This window comes from Syngnathus floridae, chromosome 21, assembly GCF_059516105.1.
Source record: "Syngnathus floridae isolate MCC-2025c chromosome 21, RoL_Sflo_1.0, whole genome shotgun sequence".
NCBI classification, from domain to species: Eukaryota; Metazoa; Chordata; class Actinopteri; order Syngnathiformes; family Syngnathidae; genus Syngnathus; species Syngnathus floridae.
This window is the reverse complement of record NC_142433.1, coordinates 9,283,183-9,302,037: the sequence shown is the minus strand read 5'-3', so window position 1 is coordinate 9,302,037 and position 18,855 is coordinate 9,283,183. Positions and strand designations below refer to the sequence as shown.

The following is an 18,855-nucleotide window of genomic DNA, read 5'->3' as shown; positions in this document are numbered from 1 at the left end:
GGGACTTACGCGTACTACGGATAGGTCAGGGACCTAGTGCTTCGTCGTGGCGGACAAGGGTACGGTGACGATCGTATTCAGATAGCTGGGGTTAATAAAGAGATCCCCGAGGGGAAGTGAGGCCTCCTCAAAAAATATCCGGTGGTAACAGTTCCTCCTGTGAGAGATCAGACCACTAAAATATCCAAAATGAACAACCAAATTGGGGGGAGTTTGTGTGATGAGGGGAGTTTGTGTGATGAGAGCAGTGTGTGTGCTGAGAGGAATGAGTGGAGTGAGATTGAAAGAATGTATGCTGATGTGGAAGCGCAAATTGTGAGTGGCATTGACCGAAAGAGAGTGGCGAAGGAGCGAATGAGACACCGAAAAGTCTTCGCGAAATTGGAAGGTGACAAATTGTTTAAGGGCTTCCCAACAGCTTGGGACATGGAACGCCTGGCACGGCAGTTGCAGCAAAAAGAGACTGGGGTGCTGAAAAGAAAGCTCGCCTTAGAGGACGAGAAAAAAGGCGCCGGCTGGCGTAAGCGGAAGGTGCTCGAGAAGCACATTAGGGAGAATGAGGAAGAGCGACGCTCCTTGCACAATTTTGCGACAGCTGCAACAGCCATTTTTGCCACTCAGAAGAAACTGCCCGTAGAAAGTGTTGTTAATGTGAGAAAAGCAGAGGAGGTAGAGAAAGCGGTGAAAATAGACGAGGAAAGAAATGAATACAAGGGCATTTATCCATCTTTGCATGATGTGACACACCCGAGTGCCCCCACCCTCGGAGGGAGCTATGTTGGACCGCCGCCGTACGGCGACCCCGGAGTAATGGCTCCGGTGGTGACGCTGGGTGGCAGGATGGTAGTGGATGTCGAGGGCGAAGGCGAAAGGGCGGATCAGAGTATTGTACAGTTGATTGAACAAGCAGTAAATAAAGAGAGGCGACGTGCCCGGGAGGGGGACACATCCCGCGTGGACACCTCCACCCCCGGTCCTAGCCCTCAACCGTCCAATGTGACGAAAGGAGAAAGCTGGCATAGACTTACGGCCGAGAATGAGGCGCTAAAAAAGAAAATTGATCAAGCCGATGAGCAGCGTAGACAGGAAACGCAGATGTTAAAATGGGCAACGGAGAAAGGGAGACGAGAAGACGCGAAGAGCGCACGAAGACAGCAAGAGCGTCCACAGTGGGAAAGCAGCGAGGGTGAGGAAGAAGATGATGTTGTGATGCAACAGAGAAAAATGTTGGAGTGCGCGAATCAGGACAGTAGAAAGAAGTGCAGACAGGGAGAGAGAGAGACACGGAGAAAATATAATTTGCGGAGTGGTCAGGGACAGATGACACAGGCCGAGGTGCAGAAAAATGAATTGATGTGTCCGCTGGTGACCACATCGGGCGGTCAGCACTACGAGCCCATGGTGCTCCGTGATGTGACCGCGATGATGGAAAAGATGCCCCCACTTCACAGAGGAGGCAAGGTGTGGCTGAACAAATTTTTGGCTCTGATGAGTGGGCAGAGCTGTACACTCGGTGACATGCGCCAGATGTTGGCAGGAGCATGCTCTCTAGTGCAATTGCAGGCAATTGAGGAAGCAGCAGGCACAGCGAGACTGGGGAGGGAGGTGCCCTTGCCACAAGTAGCAGCGCCCCTGTTTGAAAACATTAAATTGACTTTCCCACAACCCACCGATCTGGCCCCCACTATGTTTCCTTATGATGTGAAAATGTCACCTGCACAACATTATGTAACATGTGTGGAGAGTTGGATTGAAACCACAGGTCGACATCCGGCTCTCACGCACGAGGCAGAGGTGCTCTTCCGAACGGCGCTGCTGGACGGACTTCCACCAGATGTGAAGAAGCAGCTAATGTCAGATCCTGACATTCTGGTTTGTGCCGAAGAACGATTTAAACGTCATCTTTTGCATCACTGCAGAATGTTCACTGAGTCACAAGCTAAAGTTGAAAACGAGACAGACGCATTATCTAAACAGTTGTTGAAATTACAGTTGGCAAAGATGCATGGTGAAGCTAAACAGTCTAAATCACAGAAAAAGGAAATGCAAATGTCACAGGCTCCTCAGGTGGTGGGGCGCGGAAGAGGCCAGTTCCGGGGCGGATACAGAGGCCGGGGAGGGAGTGCACCTGCTTACCCGGGGAGGGCAACATACAAGCCCCATTCAACAAACGCATGTTTCATCTGCGGCGAAACCGATCACTGGGCAAAAGAATGTCCACAGTATCGACCACGCGGAGCCACCCGCCCAGCCGGAGGCCCGCCATACCAACCCGGGGCGCCGATGCAACAGGCAGGAACAGCTCCATCCGGTGGACGGCCCTGGCAACAGCCACAAACGCACGGAGGTCAGTACTACCAACATGATGATCTCTGGTGTGGACAATTTGAATAGGGCTGCCCGGGGAGCCAGGAAAGCAGTGGCCCGGCGGAGCCAATGCTTCATGTGACAGTGGAAGGAAAACCTGTGAAGATGCTGGTGGACACGGGAGCAACTTATTCATCAATAAACACTGCCCTTCCTGTATCCTCACTGTCAAAGAAAACAACGACTTTAGTCGGCTTCTCGGGACAACCACGTACTCTGCCTTTCACCAAACCACTTGAAACTGTGATCACCCGGACAGGGTGTAGACTGTGGCACAAATACATCCATTCCACAGACACTCCGATCAATTTGATGGGAAGGGACTTGCTGTCAGCCGTTCAAGCCAGAATTCTGTGTGGGCCAGAGGGAGTGATTATTCAATTTCCAGATGGCATCAGCATCCAGTGCTCACAGCAGCTACAACAACATGGTCAGTGGCTGATGGCGCCCCTACCGGCAGAAGCAGAAACTGCAACCATCTACTGGGCCAGGCTGGAGCCAGAGACCCCTGCTGGTGGCGGTGTGTTCTCGACCTACCTACTGTGGAAGCCTTGGATCTGCTCACTGGCGCCATACCACCCACCTGTTGATCCTTTGCATTGCACTCTATATTATGACCGAAAAAGTGATGATGTATATCGGGATTTGTTTGAAGAAATTGAAGGGCACATGTGGGATTTAACTTCATCATGCATTTTGATTGGTAAAGAGGGAGTCGCAGCGGCAACTGAATTGACATATGAACAAATGCAGTGGTTCAAAATGACAGGGAAAGGGGTGCCACACATTTCGCTGGCTCTTGCCCCAGGACACGAGGCCAGACAATTGGGCTCAATGGTCAAGCAGTTGTTGCAACAGACCGATTGGCGGAAAACTCACATTCCTAATTTGTACTGGTCTGAGTCTCAGAATGCATACCAAATTAAACAAACCATGGTAGACACAGGATTGCTGGAAATGATGTTGGTGTCCCGCACACACGGTAGGGAGTTAACTGATCATGAGGACGCTGAAGTAATGCTGGCGGCCTTGCCCGACACACTGTGGTCCCAGGGTCCATTTGATGTCGGGTTTTGTCATTCGGTGGCCCCTATTGATCTCCAAATGGATGAGACGCAGCCTATCAAACGGCCTCAATATCGTTGGCCGAAAGAGGCGGACCAAGGCATGGAAGACACTCTGTGTGGCCTCTGGGACGCAGGAGTGTTGGAAGTGTCGTGTTCCGAATGGAATACCCCGCTGAGGCCAGTGCGGAAAGCAGATGGGAAAACATGGCGCATGGCACATGATCTGAGAGCAGTAAATGATGTCACCATCACTCCTGTTCTTCCCGTGCCGGACCCGCACCGGATCCTAGCGTCATTGAACCCTGCCTACCAGTGGTTCACAGTGATTGATTTGGCCAATGCCTTCTTCTGCCTTCCGCTTTCCCCCTCAGTGCGGCACGTGTTCGCATTCACCTACAATGGAGTGAAACTGCAATACACTCGCATGCCGCAGGGATTCAAAAACTCGCCAGGTTTGTTCAATCAGGTCCTCAAGGAACTCCTTGAACCATGCCAAATGCCGGATGGCACTTTGTTGTTGCAGTATGTTGATGATCTGTTGATTGCAGCAAAAGACGAGCAGGCGTGTCTTGCAGGAACAAAGAAAGTGCTGTTGTGGTTAGGAGAGAAAGGGTTCAAGGTGTCAAGGAAGAAACTGCAATGCTGTCGCCAACAGGTCACTTTTCTAGGTCGAGTGTTGACCCCTAGTGGCCTCGCCATGTCGCCTGAGCATAGAAACTCCATTCTCCGTCACCCACGGCCCACTACTGTCCAGGAGATGCTATCATTCTTGGGGTTATGCGGCTATAGCAGACACTACATACCCTGCTTTGCCGACAAAACCGGTGTCCTCCGAGCCCTGATCCGTGAACAGGGGGCCAGGAATCTCAAGGCTTGCCTGGTTTGGACACCGGAGGCTGCCGAAGTCTTTGTGTCACTGATGCAGGAGCTGGCCTCTGCTGCGGCTTTGACCACTCCTGATTACACCCTGCCCTTCCATTTAGATGTCTCCGTTTCAGGAAAAGTTGTGAATGGAGCTCTGTACCAGAAAATGCAGCATGGACGTGCAGTGCTGATGTATTGCAGCGTCCCCTTGGACAACATTGAGCAACGACAACCCGACTGTTCCAGATATGCTGCTGGTCTGGCGAAGATCTTACTCAAAACAGCCCACACGGTCATGGGACATCCCATCTATGTGTTAACTGATCATGCGGTATCCTCATTTGTCGCGTCAGCGGCATTCACGTTGACTCCGCTGCGACAAACACGGTTGTTGAAAATATTGACTGCTCCAAATGTCAACTATGTCCATTCCGGAGTGAACATGGCGGATCAATTGTTGGTGGGTCCACATGAGTGTGCATTAAAGGTCCAGACAGTGACAAAAGTCCGACCTGACCTCTATTCCACTCCGCTCGGGCACGGTCGGGTGGTGTTCACTGATGGCTGCTGTTGGAGAGACAAAGAGGGCTCCCTCCATGCGGCCGCGGCTGCGGTCGAGTGGAGGGATGGTTCCTTCCAGCCTCTTAAAGTGATGAAGCTCACCACCCGCCCATCAGCCCAGGCGGCAGAAGTCTTTGCCTTGGTGTTAGCCTTGCGGCAGTGTAAGGGGGAAGCCGTGACCATCTATTCTGACTCTGCCTATGCGGTGTCGGCGGCCTTAATCGATCTGGTAGGGTGGCTACAGAACGGGTTCACAACGGCCAGAGGCCCGGAGATTGCACACAAGGACTTGATGTTGCAGCTGTTTGAGGCGTTGAAATACCCAAGCGAGGTGGCCGTTGTCAAAGTGCCTGGTCACTCTAAAGCTGACACCCTCGTGGCCAGGGGAAACCAAGCGGCTGATGAATTGGCCAAACAGACGGCCGGGTACGGCAGGGCAGCGGACATGATGGTGTCCCACGGTCCAGTGATTGTGGACGGGGAACACCCCGACTCCTGTTTGCCTCTGTCGCTTTCACATGCCGATCTGTGTGCCGCCCAGGATGCCGCGTCCCCGCAACAAAAATCAGTCTGGCTGGCAGCAAAGGCTGTCAAACGATCAGATGGCTTGTGGGTAGGACCCAAAGGCCAGCCTGCTCTTCCGGAAGGAAGGCTAATGGCAGAGGTCCTGGCACAAGCACACACACCTTCCCATGTGGGCCACCATGCCATGATGATCCATCTCCGGAGTTGGTGGCATCCCAGACTCTCGGACGTGGTCTGGAATTTCGTTGCGGATTGTGAGTCCTGCCAGACGTTCAATGCACGCCCTACGTTGAAGCCAAAGCCCGGCCTGTTTCAGCCGGCCCCGTGGCCGGGGGCAGAGGTGATCATTGATTTTACCGACATGAGTAAAAGAGTGAATGGGAAACGCTTTTTGCTTGTGATGGTTGACGCTTACTCAGGCTGGCCTGAGGCATATCCGTGCTCAAAAGAAGATTCTACTGCTGTGATCAAGGCTTTGATCACCCATTACATCCCCACGCATGGTTTCCCGGCCCTGATCCGCTCTGACAATGGTACACACTTTAACAACAAAGCCTTGGCCAAGGTAGAATCAATTTTGGGGTTGAAGCATCGATTCGGCTGTGTCTACCATCCTCAGAGTCAGGGCGGAGTTGAACGTATGAATCGAACACTGAAGGAGAAATTAGCCAAAATTATGGCTCAAACGACAATGAATTGGCTCCAAGCGCTCCCGCTTGCCTTGTTGTCTGTGCGGCAATCCGTTAACAGGCGCACTGGATTCGCACCGTTTGAATTGATGACGGGTCGTCTAATGCCGGGACCAGCAACGACGCTCGTCCCACCAGAGGATGTTACGGTACCAAATTTGTCTCATGCAGCATACTGGTCCTATTTGTCTGCTTTGGTGTCCAGTGTTTCTGCACAGATTGGAGAGAAATCCGCTGCGGCTGCGGCGGAGGAAGGCGTGTCGGCGGAGAAACAGCTCACGCCGTACGTGTACGTCCGAGTCATCTCCAGAAAGTGGACGGACCCCCGGTGGAAGGGCCCCTTTCGTGTCTTGGCCAGGACGTCTCACGCGGCCCAGCTCGACTTCAAAGGACGCCGGTGGTATCACTACTCACAACTCCGTCCGGCCCCAGAGTTTGTTCCATCAGGATGAAGGTATTCCTGTTTGGCCGTGTCCCGGACCCGGCCAAAAGGGGGGGGACAGAAGGAACAATACGGAAAAGGAAAGGTTTTTGGGAATTTTCAGAATTATTTTTAGTAGGAGTGCTATGTGTGAGTTGTCTTTTTGTGTGGGCATTGATGACAATTGATGAGACCATCCAGCAGAAAACGTCCCAAATTCAAAATTCACCCACCAACAGACAATACCGATGCAGAGGAAAAGTAGTCTATGAAGCTGAGGTGAACACAACAGAAGAGCTCTCACGAGAGGAACAGGAAGGTTTGAGACAGAGATGTGACAGCAAAAATTGGCAAACGTATGTCACGTTGTCTAATTGGACAGAGACCAACCAAACCTTACATGACAAATTGGAAAAGTACCAGAGAAGGGTGTGGAGCAACCAAATTCAACAAGTAAAGAAAGTATTGGATTTAGCCCCACCCGATAGAGAAGGGACATGTATTTACCAATGTAAAGAAGATGGACAGTTTGTTGTTGCTTCGTGTCATGGACAAAAGAAGTTAACATATGGAGAAATGTGGTTGTTTTATTCTCAATGCTCAGAGAATGAGTTTGGTTTGTTCTCGGTTGAGAGGGCATTGGAGAGTCATGGCATACAATTATCCACTCAGATGACGCAGATGGCGGTGGAGGTAAGTAAAGGGAGGTTGAACGATAAATTGAAAAACCCCGCCCCAATCAAGGAACCATTGTGGTACTGTAATGGAACAGGGTGCCCCACAGCATATTACAATGTGTCTGAGTACCATTTAAACATCCGGTCCAAAAGACAAGTGGTGACTGGGGTCACTCAGACACACCGCGGGCTCTGCGAACCGGTTCAATCATTCAAATGGGGGATCCAGGTTTGCATCCCTAAAAATGTGACAGTACAAATTACCATACCGTTTGATAGTTTGGTAAACGGGCAGATTAGAGGACAAGATTATCGGGATTATGATTGGTATTTGACCAATGAGTTGGTAAACAGGGGTTGGAAAAATTTGGTATGGGACACCAAAGATTGGTATAAATCATGGGGGACTAGTGTTCAAGCGAAACAACATCAGCAAATGATAAAAGGGGACAAAACACAGACAGGCATCACCTTGTGGGTTAATACTTCGCACGATTTACATTTGGGAAGCCGCACAATTGGATGCTGGGGTTTCCAGTTAAACATATATATGTATGGATACCCGTATTGGCAGGTGTTCCTATGTCAAGGTGAGGATGCCGAACAAGAAATATCCTTGAGTCCCTCGACAAACCCTCGAATCCTCGCAAAAGCAGTCAGGAGCGTAGATGATTGGTTTAGGATCACCACGGGAGTCACTGCTATAAATAATAATTGGCTTTTGATGGCAGAACAAGCTGCTAATACTACTGGTGAAGATTGTGTGGTCTGTCTTAAGGCAAGAGTAGTGTTGAAAATTGTACCAGCGGCAGTAGAATCATCTTGTATCTTACAGGTGTTGACCCAGCCCAGTACTAGTGGTAATTGTTTGATTTATGAGGATATTTTCCCAGTCGTAGGCTTGGAAAAAAGAAAGCCCATTTTTGACAACCATGTGACTCAACAAAATATGACATGTTTAAAGTTAAACGGAACCGGCATGAGTATTGGGACAATAGATCCCACATGGTGCAAAGTCAATTTGTCACTGAATGTAACCTCTCCTCTCTCTCGTGCAGACATCTGGTTGTGGTGTGGTGATGACAAATTATATGATCGCTTGCCGAAGAACGCATCAGGTATCTGTGCCCTCGTGTCTTTGATAATGCCTGTGGTGGTTGTCCCCATTGAAATACAGAATCTCAATTGGGACCTGGAGTTCCCACTGGCGGAGCTCCTGAAGCGAGCCAAAAGAGACGTTTTGCCCCCGTGGTTGAACGACGACGATCCAACATATATTGACGCTATAGGAGTGCCCCGGGGTGTACCAGATGAGTATAAACTCGCTAATCAAGTGGCCTCGGGATTCGAAAGTATCTTCCTATGGATCACCCCCAATAAAAATGTAGACCGTATTAATTACGTTCATTACAATGTCCAACGACTGGGTAATTATACAGCTGAATCATTCGCCGCAGTTCATGAACAATTGGCTGCAACGTCGTTAATGGCGTTCCAAAATAGAATTGCGTTGGACATGCTATTGGCTAAGGAACATGGTGTATGTGGAATGTTTGGTGATGCATGTTGTACTTTTATCCCAAACAACACGGCACCAGGGGGCCGACTGACCAGGGCGTTGGAAGGACTAAGGACACTGAACAAAAAGATGAAAGATCATTCAGGTGTACACACCGATATTTGGTCTGATTGGATGAAAGCGTTTGGAAACTGGAAAGGGCTCATCATGTCTGTGCTTGTTGCTGTGGCTATTTTCACTACAATTATGATGTTATGCGGTTGTTGTTGTATTCCATGTATTAGATCACTCACTGTCCGGTTGATCGAGAAAACCGTTGGCCCGTTGCCACCGATGGGGCAATATACCCTGTTGACTCAACATGAGCCGCAGGGGGAAGGAAGGATCGACACCGCGCTGGTGGCTGTTTGCTAGGGTAACGGGAGAGAGTAATAGAAGACGGCAAGCTTTGATGTCTATTCATATGCAAATGAGTTAGGAAGTCATAAAATTTTATGATCTATTGATGTTGATTTATGACCTATTTTATTGGGGGTCATAAATTCATTAGCGGGTTGGTGGCATCAAGATGGCGCCAGTCGTGACGGCGCCATCTTTGACTGTCGCCATTTTGGTTTGCTGGCGCCATTTTTAAGATGTGGATATGTATGGGCATGTATTTTTATGAATCAAGACATGTGGAGCACCTGTGCTAGCTTTGCTAACAGCCCTCTGAGCTACTTGCGCTTACGGCGCGTGCGTGTGAGATTGAAGGGGACCCTTTTGTTGAGAAGGCGAAGGGGAGGGGGGTGTTTGTGGCCCTCTGAGCTACTTGCGCTTACGGCGCGTGCGTGTGAGATTGAAGGGGACCCTTTTGTTGAGAAGGCGAAGGGGAGGGGGGTGTTTGTGATAGGGTGGGGGGTTTGTGACAGGAGGCAACATTATAGGTGTCAAAGTTGGCTGGAAGAGAGTCGCATATAATTTGAGAAACAATAGTTCAGCCAAAGTTATCTGAAAGCGAGAGACGCATGTAATTTGGTAAACATTGGTTTAGAGGATCAAAGGGCTTTTGTTGAGAAAATCACACTGTTACAAGTCACAAGTTATCTCTAATGTAATTTGACAAACAATAGCGGAGTCGGTATTACTGGGGCCAAGGATATGAGAAAGACCTCTTTGATGCGTCATCAACATACGACCAAAGTTATCCGATTTACCGCGACACGTGAGCTCATAGGCGTGGTCTTATCCCCGCCGAATTTAAAAGTTTGGTACGGACGAGCATCATTTTGGAGAAGACAAGGCAAGGCAAGGCAAGGCAAGCCATCACTCTGACGAACAGAATCGAAGCGTGTCAAAAAGTTGTTTTCGAGAATGGTTAAAGGTAAGTCATTTTACTACATTTCTCACAATAATGACAATAATAATAACAAATAATAATAATAAATAATGATAATAAGTTATTTTTATAAAACAAGATGTGTTGTTTATATAATATTTGCAGACAACATCGTTTTTGCCGATATCCACGCATCTTTTGACGACGATTTTAGCGACGTTTACCTAACACAATCAGACTACGGTGAGTCAATAGCGCATCTAAGATAGTTCTTATAGAGGGTATTAGTTACTGATTTTATTTTTTATGTCTGTATCAGATCTCGTGGCCGCTGCCACTAGAAAAAGCGTTCGGCCGACACAAGCTGCTTTCGACCGCCATATTGGAGCAGTGGAAACGACAGAGTCAGAGCGACCAGCTGTATCAGAGTCACGTGTTACTGTTGAAACCAATCCGACTGCACCCCACACCAACCGACAGGAGGCAGCGACGGATTCTGAACTACTTGAGGCTCTATCTACTTACGAAGCTTTAAACCATCATCATCAAGAGTCGACAAACAAAGTTGGAGGTATTCCTTATATTTTTTCTCTCTTTATGTGCTATCATACTTGCTATTTTCGGTATTATAAAGGATTAACTTACAGGTGAACATCGTGACACCGAGCCACAGAGAGAGAGGAAGTGGAGGAGGAAGAGGAGGGGGCACCCCTTCTACAACACCCACCACTCAAACAGCAGGGTGCCTCTAAGGTGTCGGGGTAACTGTATCTACAAAAGACGGTTACAAGAGTGTTTTAAGATTATACGTGCTCTTACAGATTTAGCCGAATCAAAATAGGTTTGTGTTGTTTCTGCTGTGTTTTGTAAAAGAAAATATAATGGATCATTCAAACCTTACGTCGACGGAGTCGGATTTCTTAGCAAACATTTCTGAAATAGATTTGCCATCATTTAACGGGGGAAGCCAAAGAAGTGACACACCAGAGCTAGATTTATCAAACGTTAACAATGTGTGTACGAGTCGAATAACAGATTTGCTCAACAATGTGACCGTTGCTTTGTCAGAGGGGGAGAGACCAGACAGTCCTGTTATTCTCACTCATTTACAGACTGTCATAGATGAATTGAACAACCGAAGCCCGAATGAAGGTGGACAGAGTCCTACACAAATCCCGTCACAATTGCTAAACATGATAGCAGAATTAAACAACCATGCTAATGACAGCGACGGGCGTATCAGTCCTGACATTCCTATCCAGTTGCTAAACATCATCCAAAATCTAAATACACAGCCTATGGTTGACCCGTTGACCACTAACTCTCGCGATTCATCACCACCGGCTGCTATTGACGCCGTTCGGCCGATATTTCAGCCTAACAACTGTGCTGTTATAACTGATCATGAAATAGACATTGTTGATGACAACACATCACCGTTTCAACACACGCCCCAACAATCTAACAACGGTTCTGTATTAGCTGACCAACGCGGCGGTTCGGTTGTAATCAACAGGCCGCATTTCAACAATGTAGAGGTGAGACGACGGCTAAATATACCATCGCAACAGAACATTAATGATTTTGCAACCTTCTACCTCCAGATTGAAGACAGAATAGATGATGTCTTGCAAGAGGTAGCTAGCAGGGCGCAAACAGGTGATGTAATTCAGATAGAGCTCGCGGCTGGTAACGATAGAGCTCACATCTCCCCGCAAACTATTGATATAAACTCTATCAGAGATAATGTATCAAACCTGCTTGAACGTTTAGCCCAGTCAAATACAGAGCTTCTGGCTGATGAGAGCTTAGAGCTCATTGTACAAATAGTCACTCCATTGCGTGGTGGTGGTGGAATGCGTCGAAGGCTGCTGAACACTACCAACAGAGAGATTTTGAGGTTGAAAAAACGACACCTACACATACCTCGTAATAAAGACAATAATTTGTGTTTCGCTCTCTCGCTAACCTATCTGCTAAATGACACACTGACAACAAAACAAGCCACGAGACACGCACGGCTCTTACAGGAGAGCGTAGGATTGGATTGTCAAACACCTGTGAGTCTGGGCGATGTCCATAAATTTGAGAAAGTCCTCAAACGGAAAATAACTGTAATGTATCGAAAAGAGGACTGCCGCCCCATGACCTTTTTCGACACGCGTTACCCCAAAACAGATAACGACACTCTATTTGTCTTAAACCTCGAGGGCCACTATTACGGCGTGAAAGCTATTGAGGCCTTTGTGGGCCACCCATTCTTCTGCAGGTATTGTTACAAAGGGCATGCCAATTGGCAACAGCACCATTGTGCAGGACACTGTGGCGTTTGTCTTGATCCATGCTGTAAACAGCGATGGTTTAAACCTATCATCTGCCCCGACTGTAACAAATCTTGTCGTAATGAGGAATGCCTTATCAAACATAAAGAGTCCCGATCAATGAATCGTGCGAGCAACTGCGCTTCATACAAAAAATGCTTGGAATGTGGTCTCCAGTATTATGTGAAAGCTGATGGTACCGGTGCTAAACATCGCTGCCCCGTTAAAAAATGCGCAGTGTGTGATGAGATCATAAATCAAGATGACGCCTTATTGAACCCCCACATGTGCTACATTCAGCCCATCAAACCTCAACCACCGTGCAAAAATGTAGTCTACTACGATTTCGAAACTTATGTAGACACAAACGGTTTACACAAACCTTTTCTCATCTGCTGCAGATCGAATAGACTGAAGAAGCATTGGTATGGCACAGATTGTGTTGATGAATTTCTCAGATTTTTCCGAATGCCACGGTTTAAACAAACTACGTTTGTTGCACATAATGCGAGAGGTTTTGATTCATACATACTGATAAGGAGAATGCTCGAATTAGGTCTCAAACTCGACATTCTGATGCAAGGGAGTAAAGTTCTATCATTTGTCGATTTAGACACAAAATCACGATTCATAGACTCTCTCTCATTCTTGACGATGCCTCTAAGCGCAATGCCTAAGGCCCTGGGGTTTGAAGACAAATCAAAGGGGTACTTCCCACACAAATTCAGCTCTTTAGAGCATCTAAACTACGTCGGGTGTCACCCTGACCCCATGTACTACGGCACCGAGCGAATGTCACCCTCCCAACGATCAAAGTTTGACGAGTGGTATGCCAAAGAAGCTAGCAATGTGTTTGATTTTGCTAAACAGGCAATAGCCTACTGCGAGAATGATGTTGATCTGTTAATGCAAGGGTGTGAAAAATTCAGGAGTGAGTTTTTTGAGGCCACCGGAACAGATCCATTCAATGCAGTAACAATTGCGTCGGCGTGCATGAAAGTTTTCAGAGCTAATTTTCTGACCCCTCAAACACTAGCCATTACACCATCAGACAACTATATGCGTCAGTACAAAGCTTTCTCACACGATTCTATTCAGTACATGCAATGGATCATGCACAGTCAAAATATCCAAATTAGACACGCATTGAACGGTGGTGAAGTTAGGATAGACAACTACTTTGTAGATGGTTATTGTGAAATCGGGGGCGTAAAAATAGTGTTCGAGTATTTCGGTTGTTATCACCACGGCTGCGCAGAATGCTTCGACCTCTCTAAAATATGCCCGACAACCAAACGCCCTTTTCAGGAGAGGTTTGATAAAACACAAAAGAAAATTCAGGATCTACAGCTTAGACAGGATGTGTACCTTGTAATTATGTGGGAGCATGAATGGTTGCAAATGAAAAAGATGGACGTAGAGGTGAAGGAATTCCTTAAAAAATCCAAATTTCCTGCACCGCTCAAACCGAGGCAGGCTCTTTTTGGGGGCCGAACAAACGCATTCGTTTTAAAATACACGGCAGAGCCAGACGAGCGTGTGTTGTATGTTGATGTGACATCATTGTATCCTTTCATCAACAGTACAGCCACCTACCCAATCGATCATCCAACGATTATCCACGGTGATTTTAAAGACCCTAGGTCGTATTTTGGTTTCATCAGCGCCACAGTCAACCCACCTCGTGGTTTATATTTTCCCGTCCTACCGTTCAAAACAGCTAAAGGTAAACTCGTCTTCACACTGTGCCGTACATGCGCCGAGTGTAACAACCAGCAGACGGCTTGTACACATAGTGATGAGCAAAGATCGTTGACAGGTGTTTGGACAACCCCTGAATTTGTTAAGGCACTAGATCTCGGGTACACGGTTGCGGAAATTACAGAAGTGTGGCATTACACAAGAACGAGCGACACAATTTTCCGTGATTACATGCGAACATTTCTAAAAGGTAAACAAGAATCTTCAGGTTATCCAGCTCACGCGGTCAACCAGGCTGACAGAGAAAGATACATAGAAGAGTATGCCGTTCATCAAGGTATCCAACTCGATCCTTCCAAAATTGCTGTAAACCCTGGCAAAAGACAAGTGTCAAAACTCTGTCTTAACAATCTGTGGGGAAAACTAGCGCAACGTGACAACATGGCAAACACAAAAATTGTGACAAAATCAGAGGATTTTTTTGAGCTTCTGTTTTCAGGTCTGTACAATGTGAAATTCTTCCATTTTATCAATGAGAAGCTCTCAATTGTGCAGTATTGTATCAACATAAACAATGAGATCCCCGCCTCAAAAACATCAAACGTGGCTGCAGCGTGTTTCACAACAGCCTATGCACGCTTAAAAATGTACAGCTATTTAGAAATTTTACAGAGGCGTGTCCTTTACACCGATACAGACAGCCTTGTGTACACTGTGAAGCCAGGTGAAAGTGTTCTCCCTCTAGGTGATTATCTGGGTGATTTGACAGATGAGCTTTCGAACGACAGCATTTTAGAATTCGTCTCAGCCGGTCCCAAAACATACGCTTACAAAACACGAGGATCATCTCAGACGGTCATGAAGGTGAAGGGTATCACACAAAGTCACGAAAGCGGTCGCAGCATCAATCTCGATAGCATGCTCAATTTGGTTCAAGGGTACATCGATACAGCAGGTGCAAACTCAGATGTGTTATACGCCCTCCAACATAACATCGTTCGCGATAAGAGAGGGTTTCATCTCAGAAACATGTCATTTTCCAAGCGGCTTCGTGTGGTGTACGATAAAAGAAGGCTGCTAGAGCGAGGCACCACTGAACCGTTTGGCTACTGATATTTCTATCTATCCATACGTGTGTCTGCGTGTGTGGAAATGGCTTTTAATCAGATTGAATTCGACCCCAGATTAGAACTTCCTTTCTCATCTTTAGTCGCAGGGCCTTCAGGTTGTGGGAAGACTTTCTTTGTAAAAAATGTATTGCAAAATCCTGAACATGTTCTAAGAAAAAAACCTGATAATATTGTCTGGGTTTATACAGCACATCAACCAATGTACGATGAACTCAAAAACCTGAATAAAGACATTGTTTTTATCAAGGGGCTGCCTGAATCTTTTGATGACGAGAAGCTGTTCCCGCCACACCAGCACCATCTACTGATTCTGGATGACATCATCTTCCAAGCTTCGGATAACCCTGAAGTGGTCCGAATATTCACCCAATATAGACATCATAAAAATTTAAGCGTTATAATGCTAACGCAGAATGTATTCCATCAGGGCAAATTTAGCCGTACTATTAGTTTAAACAGTAATTATTTGATTTTGTTCAAAAACCCCCGTGATAAACAGCAGGTGAGTGTCCTGGCGAATCAAATTTCTCCCGGCAACCGGAAGTTTTTCCTGGAATGCTTTGAAGATGCTACAAGAGAGCCGCATGGGTATTTACTGGTAGATTTGACACCTTCATGCCCAGAACAATATAGACTACGTACAGGTGTACTACATAACCAGTGGCCTGTCGTTTATATACCCAAACAATAAAACGATGACGAGGCTTTTAAAAACAAACGCACCGTTACTCAAATCTCTGTTTACATCCAAACCGGCCAAACGTAAGCATTTGCTACTCAGAGGCCCTAGTAGTCTGGTGAAAGCGTTATGTGAGATTGCTCTAAATCTTCTTAAAGGACATGTACCCTTAAAATCAAAACTTTACAAGAGACTTAAAAAGCAAAAGAAAAATATCCGCTTTTTGGCTGATAAGAAAAATACTTTGAAGAAGAAAAGAGCTGTGTTAGTTCAGAAAGGTGGTTTTATATTACCGTTGCTGGCCGCTTTCGCACCTGTTCTCGGGAGTGTCATTAGCGGCTTTATGAGCAAATCATAAAAAATGAGTTTGAAAACGGCTCAGAAAATGTTCCTGATTTCACCTTATCAGTTCGAGAGGCTGAATCGACCCGCTCCGACCATCCGTGATACAGCAGAGCATTCTTTGGATGAAGAGATGAAACAGGTTTTGGATAATAAAAATTTAAATCAATATGAAAAGATCAAAATTTATCAGACCTTAATGCAGCGTTACTTGGGGCTGGTCAAACAAAAAGACTCCGAGCAAATTCCTATTACGATTCGCAACGAAGCCAATGAGGAGGGAGAAAGAAAGACCGGAGATGAGACCACGATCGAGGTGACAGGTAGACGCTATGAGGATATCTTGGACGCCATAGGTCCACGTTTTCGGCGTAACGCCAACTATGTGCTGAAAAGACTGTCGGCAGAAGATGTAAGCTGGACACCGTTAAGTGAATTTATTTTTAGAGGGAAAACTATCAAAGGCTCCCATATGAGCGATCTGTTGAGACATTTGTGTGCGAGGGGGAAAAAAATCAACGAGAAACCGATAGGATGGAGTGAATTTCTCCGGACGCTAGCCCGATTAAACCTGCCGGAAACAAGCATCTCCAACCCCTTGGCTCGCGCAGATTTTAAACGTTTGAAATACGCTACAGGTGAAGATGCGGATGTTTCTTATGCAGAAGATGTTAACGTGATGAATAAGAGAAAAAGAAAAAGAACGTCGCCGATAGTAAAATGGGTTAGTTATTAGATGATACTCTATTGTTGTTAGTGAAAAAAAAAAACACATGACTCTGTAACTCTCTTTAACAATGTTTATTGAATAAAAGAGATTTTTATAAAACATTAACACGGTTTCAGACAATGACATTTTTTAAATTTATGCAATGAACATGATGTTTGCCCGCCGCACATCCGGTCTGGCCTTCGACATTTTTTGACAAACTCACTAACCATGGCGTCGTTATGGAGAGGATCCGAATTGTAATGAGTCAACACCTCGCGATAGGTGAGGCCCCGCCCACGCTGACTTAGATAATACACGCAATGTTGACCGCAGGTGTCTGTGAGCTCGTGTTGCAACTGCCCGTTCTGATAGTCGACCCGTTTAGAATGCTTCTTCAGAAATCTGTATATACTCGACGGGTAGTACGGGCTGTCCGGTGGCAGACCAAAAGGATCAAAGAATGTGGCCGAACCGTCCGATTCTAAAGTCAAAGCGAGCCAGTGCTCACCGGGTAAATGTCTTGGATGCGTGTTGACGATGTAATATTTTGGAGGCGGGTCTCTGACGTCAGCTAACTCATCCGATGCGAAAACACCCCCGAATAATGTTCTCTGCATCCGGGTCATAATCATGTCCAATTCACGACCGTTCATAGCGTTAATAATAGTCCATCAATACTTCTCTCTTAGCATTAATTTCGATAAGCGAATCATATGCAGCATATACGATGAGGGTCGCTGTATGTGGCAATGGGGTTCTGAAGCGCAAATCGAGTCTCAGGACCCCGTTATTCACAGGTGACAAAGCCCCGGAATCATCCACCTGACTTAAATTGAAAACAAAAAGTGAGTAGCCTTGACTAAAATCCTGTTGATCGATACAAAGAGGTAGGTCTTTCAGAAAACGTCCTGTTGCTGTGTATAAATTATGAAATTCACGTGTACATATCCCAGCTTCGAAATTGGGCTGAAAAGCTTTGGCAGGTATTTGTCGACCTTCGTGGCTGAGAGCTAAATACTCTATGTTATAATGCAAAAAATTAAACGGGTTTAAATCTCTCCGACCCATGAAACTGTTGTGGTTTACGAGAGCTATTACAATTTGCTTGGGGATGTGGCCGAGGAATAGATTATCCTGATGACAAATTCGTGAGTTTTGTGGTATACTGAAGGTCTTCATATTGATTCTGGTCAACGGATAAAGGGCGTTACCTTTCTGTAAAGCGGCGGCGTGACCTATCGCCACAGCCGGTGAAATTGATACTTTTTTCACAAATAACGATGCTCCTAGTATTTTGAGACACGAATCACTGTCTGGAGCGCTCATGAGACAGAAATCATCAGAAGCTCTAGTTAACTTTAGACGTAGATCCACATTATTCAATAGATGGCGTTCGGAAAAGAAAATATCTCCATGAAGCGGCCCCGTGAGATGGAATTCACGTGAGCCGGCAATCTGCTGTGCGCGCCGCACAAAACCAGCGTTAGCCACGCCCTCTTCGACCGAAATCGCGTCCATACGCCCCCTAGTGTCCATAGCGAACATTCCTGCTGTGAATTGTGACTCCAAAGAATCTTTTGAAAAATTTAACAGCAGCTCGATGATGGATCTGTATGCGTGTGTAGCACTAGATTGTGAGATTAACCGCCCACCCAACGAAATATCTAATTGACTAAAAATTGTGTTTATAGGGAAATTCACGATGCCGACTTGCTCCTGCGGTGGAATATTTGTCCCATCCCTACGCGTCACCTTTGCACGGAGATGTAGTAAAGTGTCAGATAAATCTAAATATTTTGAACCGTCCCCGGGGATAAAGAACTCTATAGGCCCCTGATCCACAATTGCTGACAATGGCTGGAATTCGACATATGAGCTATCTTCTATGGAGAATTGGGTCAGGGGAGCGCTAAAAAGATCCAGACTTGATAAAGTCGCCTCGTGACTCTTGAAATGTAGAAG

At 46.6% G+C, this 18,855-nt stretch overlaps 1 protein-coding gene and 1 long non-coding RNA gene across 2 annotated transcripts; both read left to right on the top strand.

The window, feature by feature from the left end:
• Nucleotides 1-6,534: 6,534 nt before the first annotated feature.
• On the top strand, nt 6,535-9,107 carry LOC148380513 (uncharacterized). Its single transcript, XM_088365114.1, has one exon. It carries the CDS (start codon nt 6,672-6,674, stop codon nt 9,102-9,104), a length of 2,433 nt encoding a protein of 810 aa, XP_088221240.1. The 5' UTR covers nt 6,535-6,671; the 3' UTR covers nt 9,105-9,107.
• A 486-nt stretch (nt 9,108-9,593) lies between these two features.
• LOC148380512 (uncharacterized) lies at nt 9,594-11,718 on the top strand. Its single transcript, XR_015855018.1, has 4 exons — nt 9,594-10,053; nt 10,174-10,251; nt 10,328-10,579; nt 10,656-11,718. It is a non-coding gene; the product is annotated as an uncharacterized LOC148380512 (long non-coding RNA).
• The last annotated feature ends 7,137 nt before the right edge of the window (nt 11,719-18,855 follow it).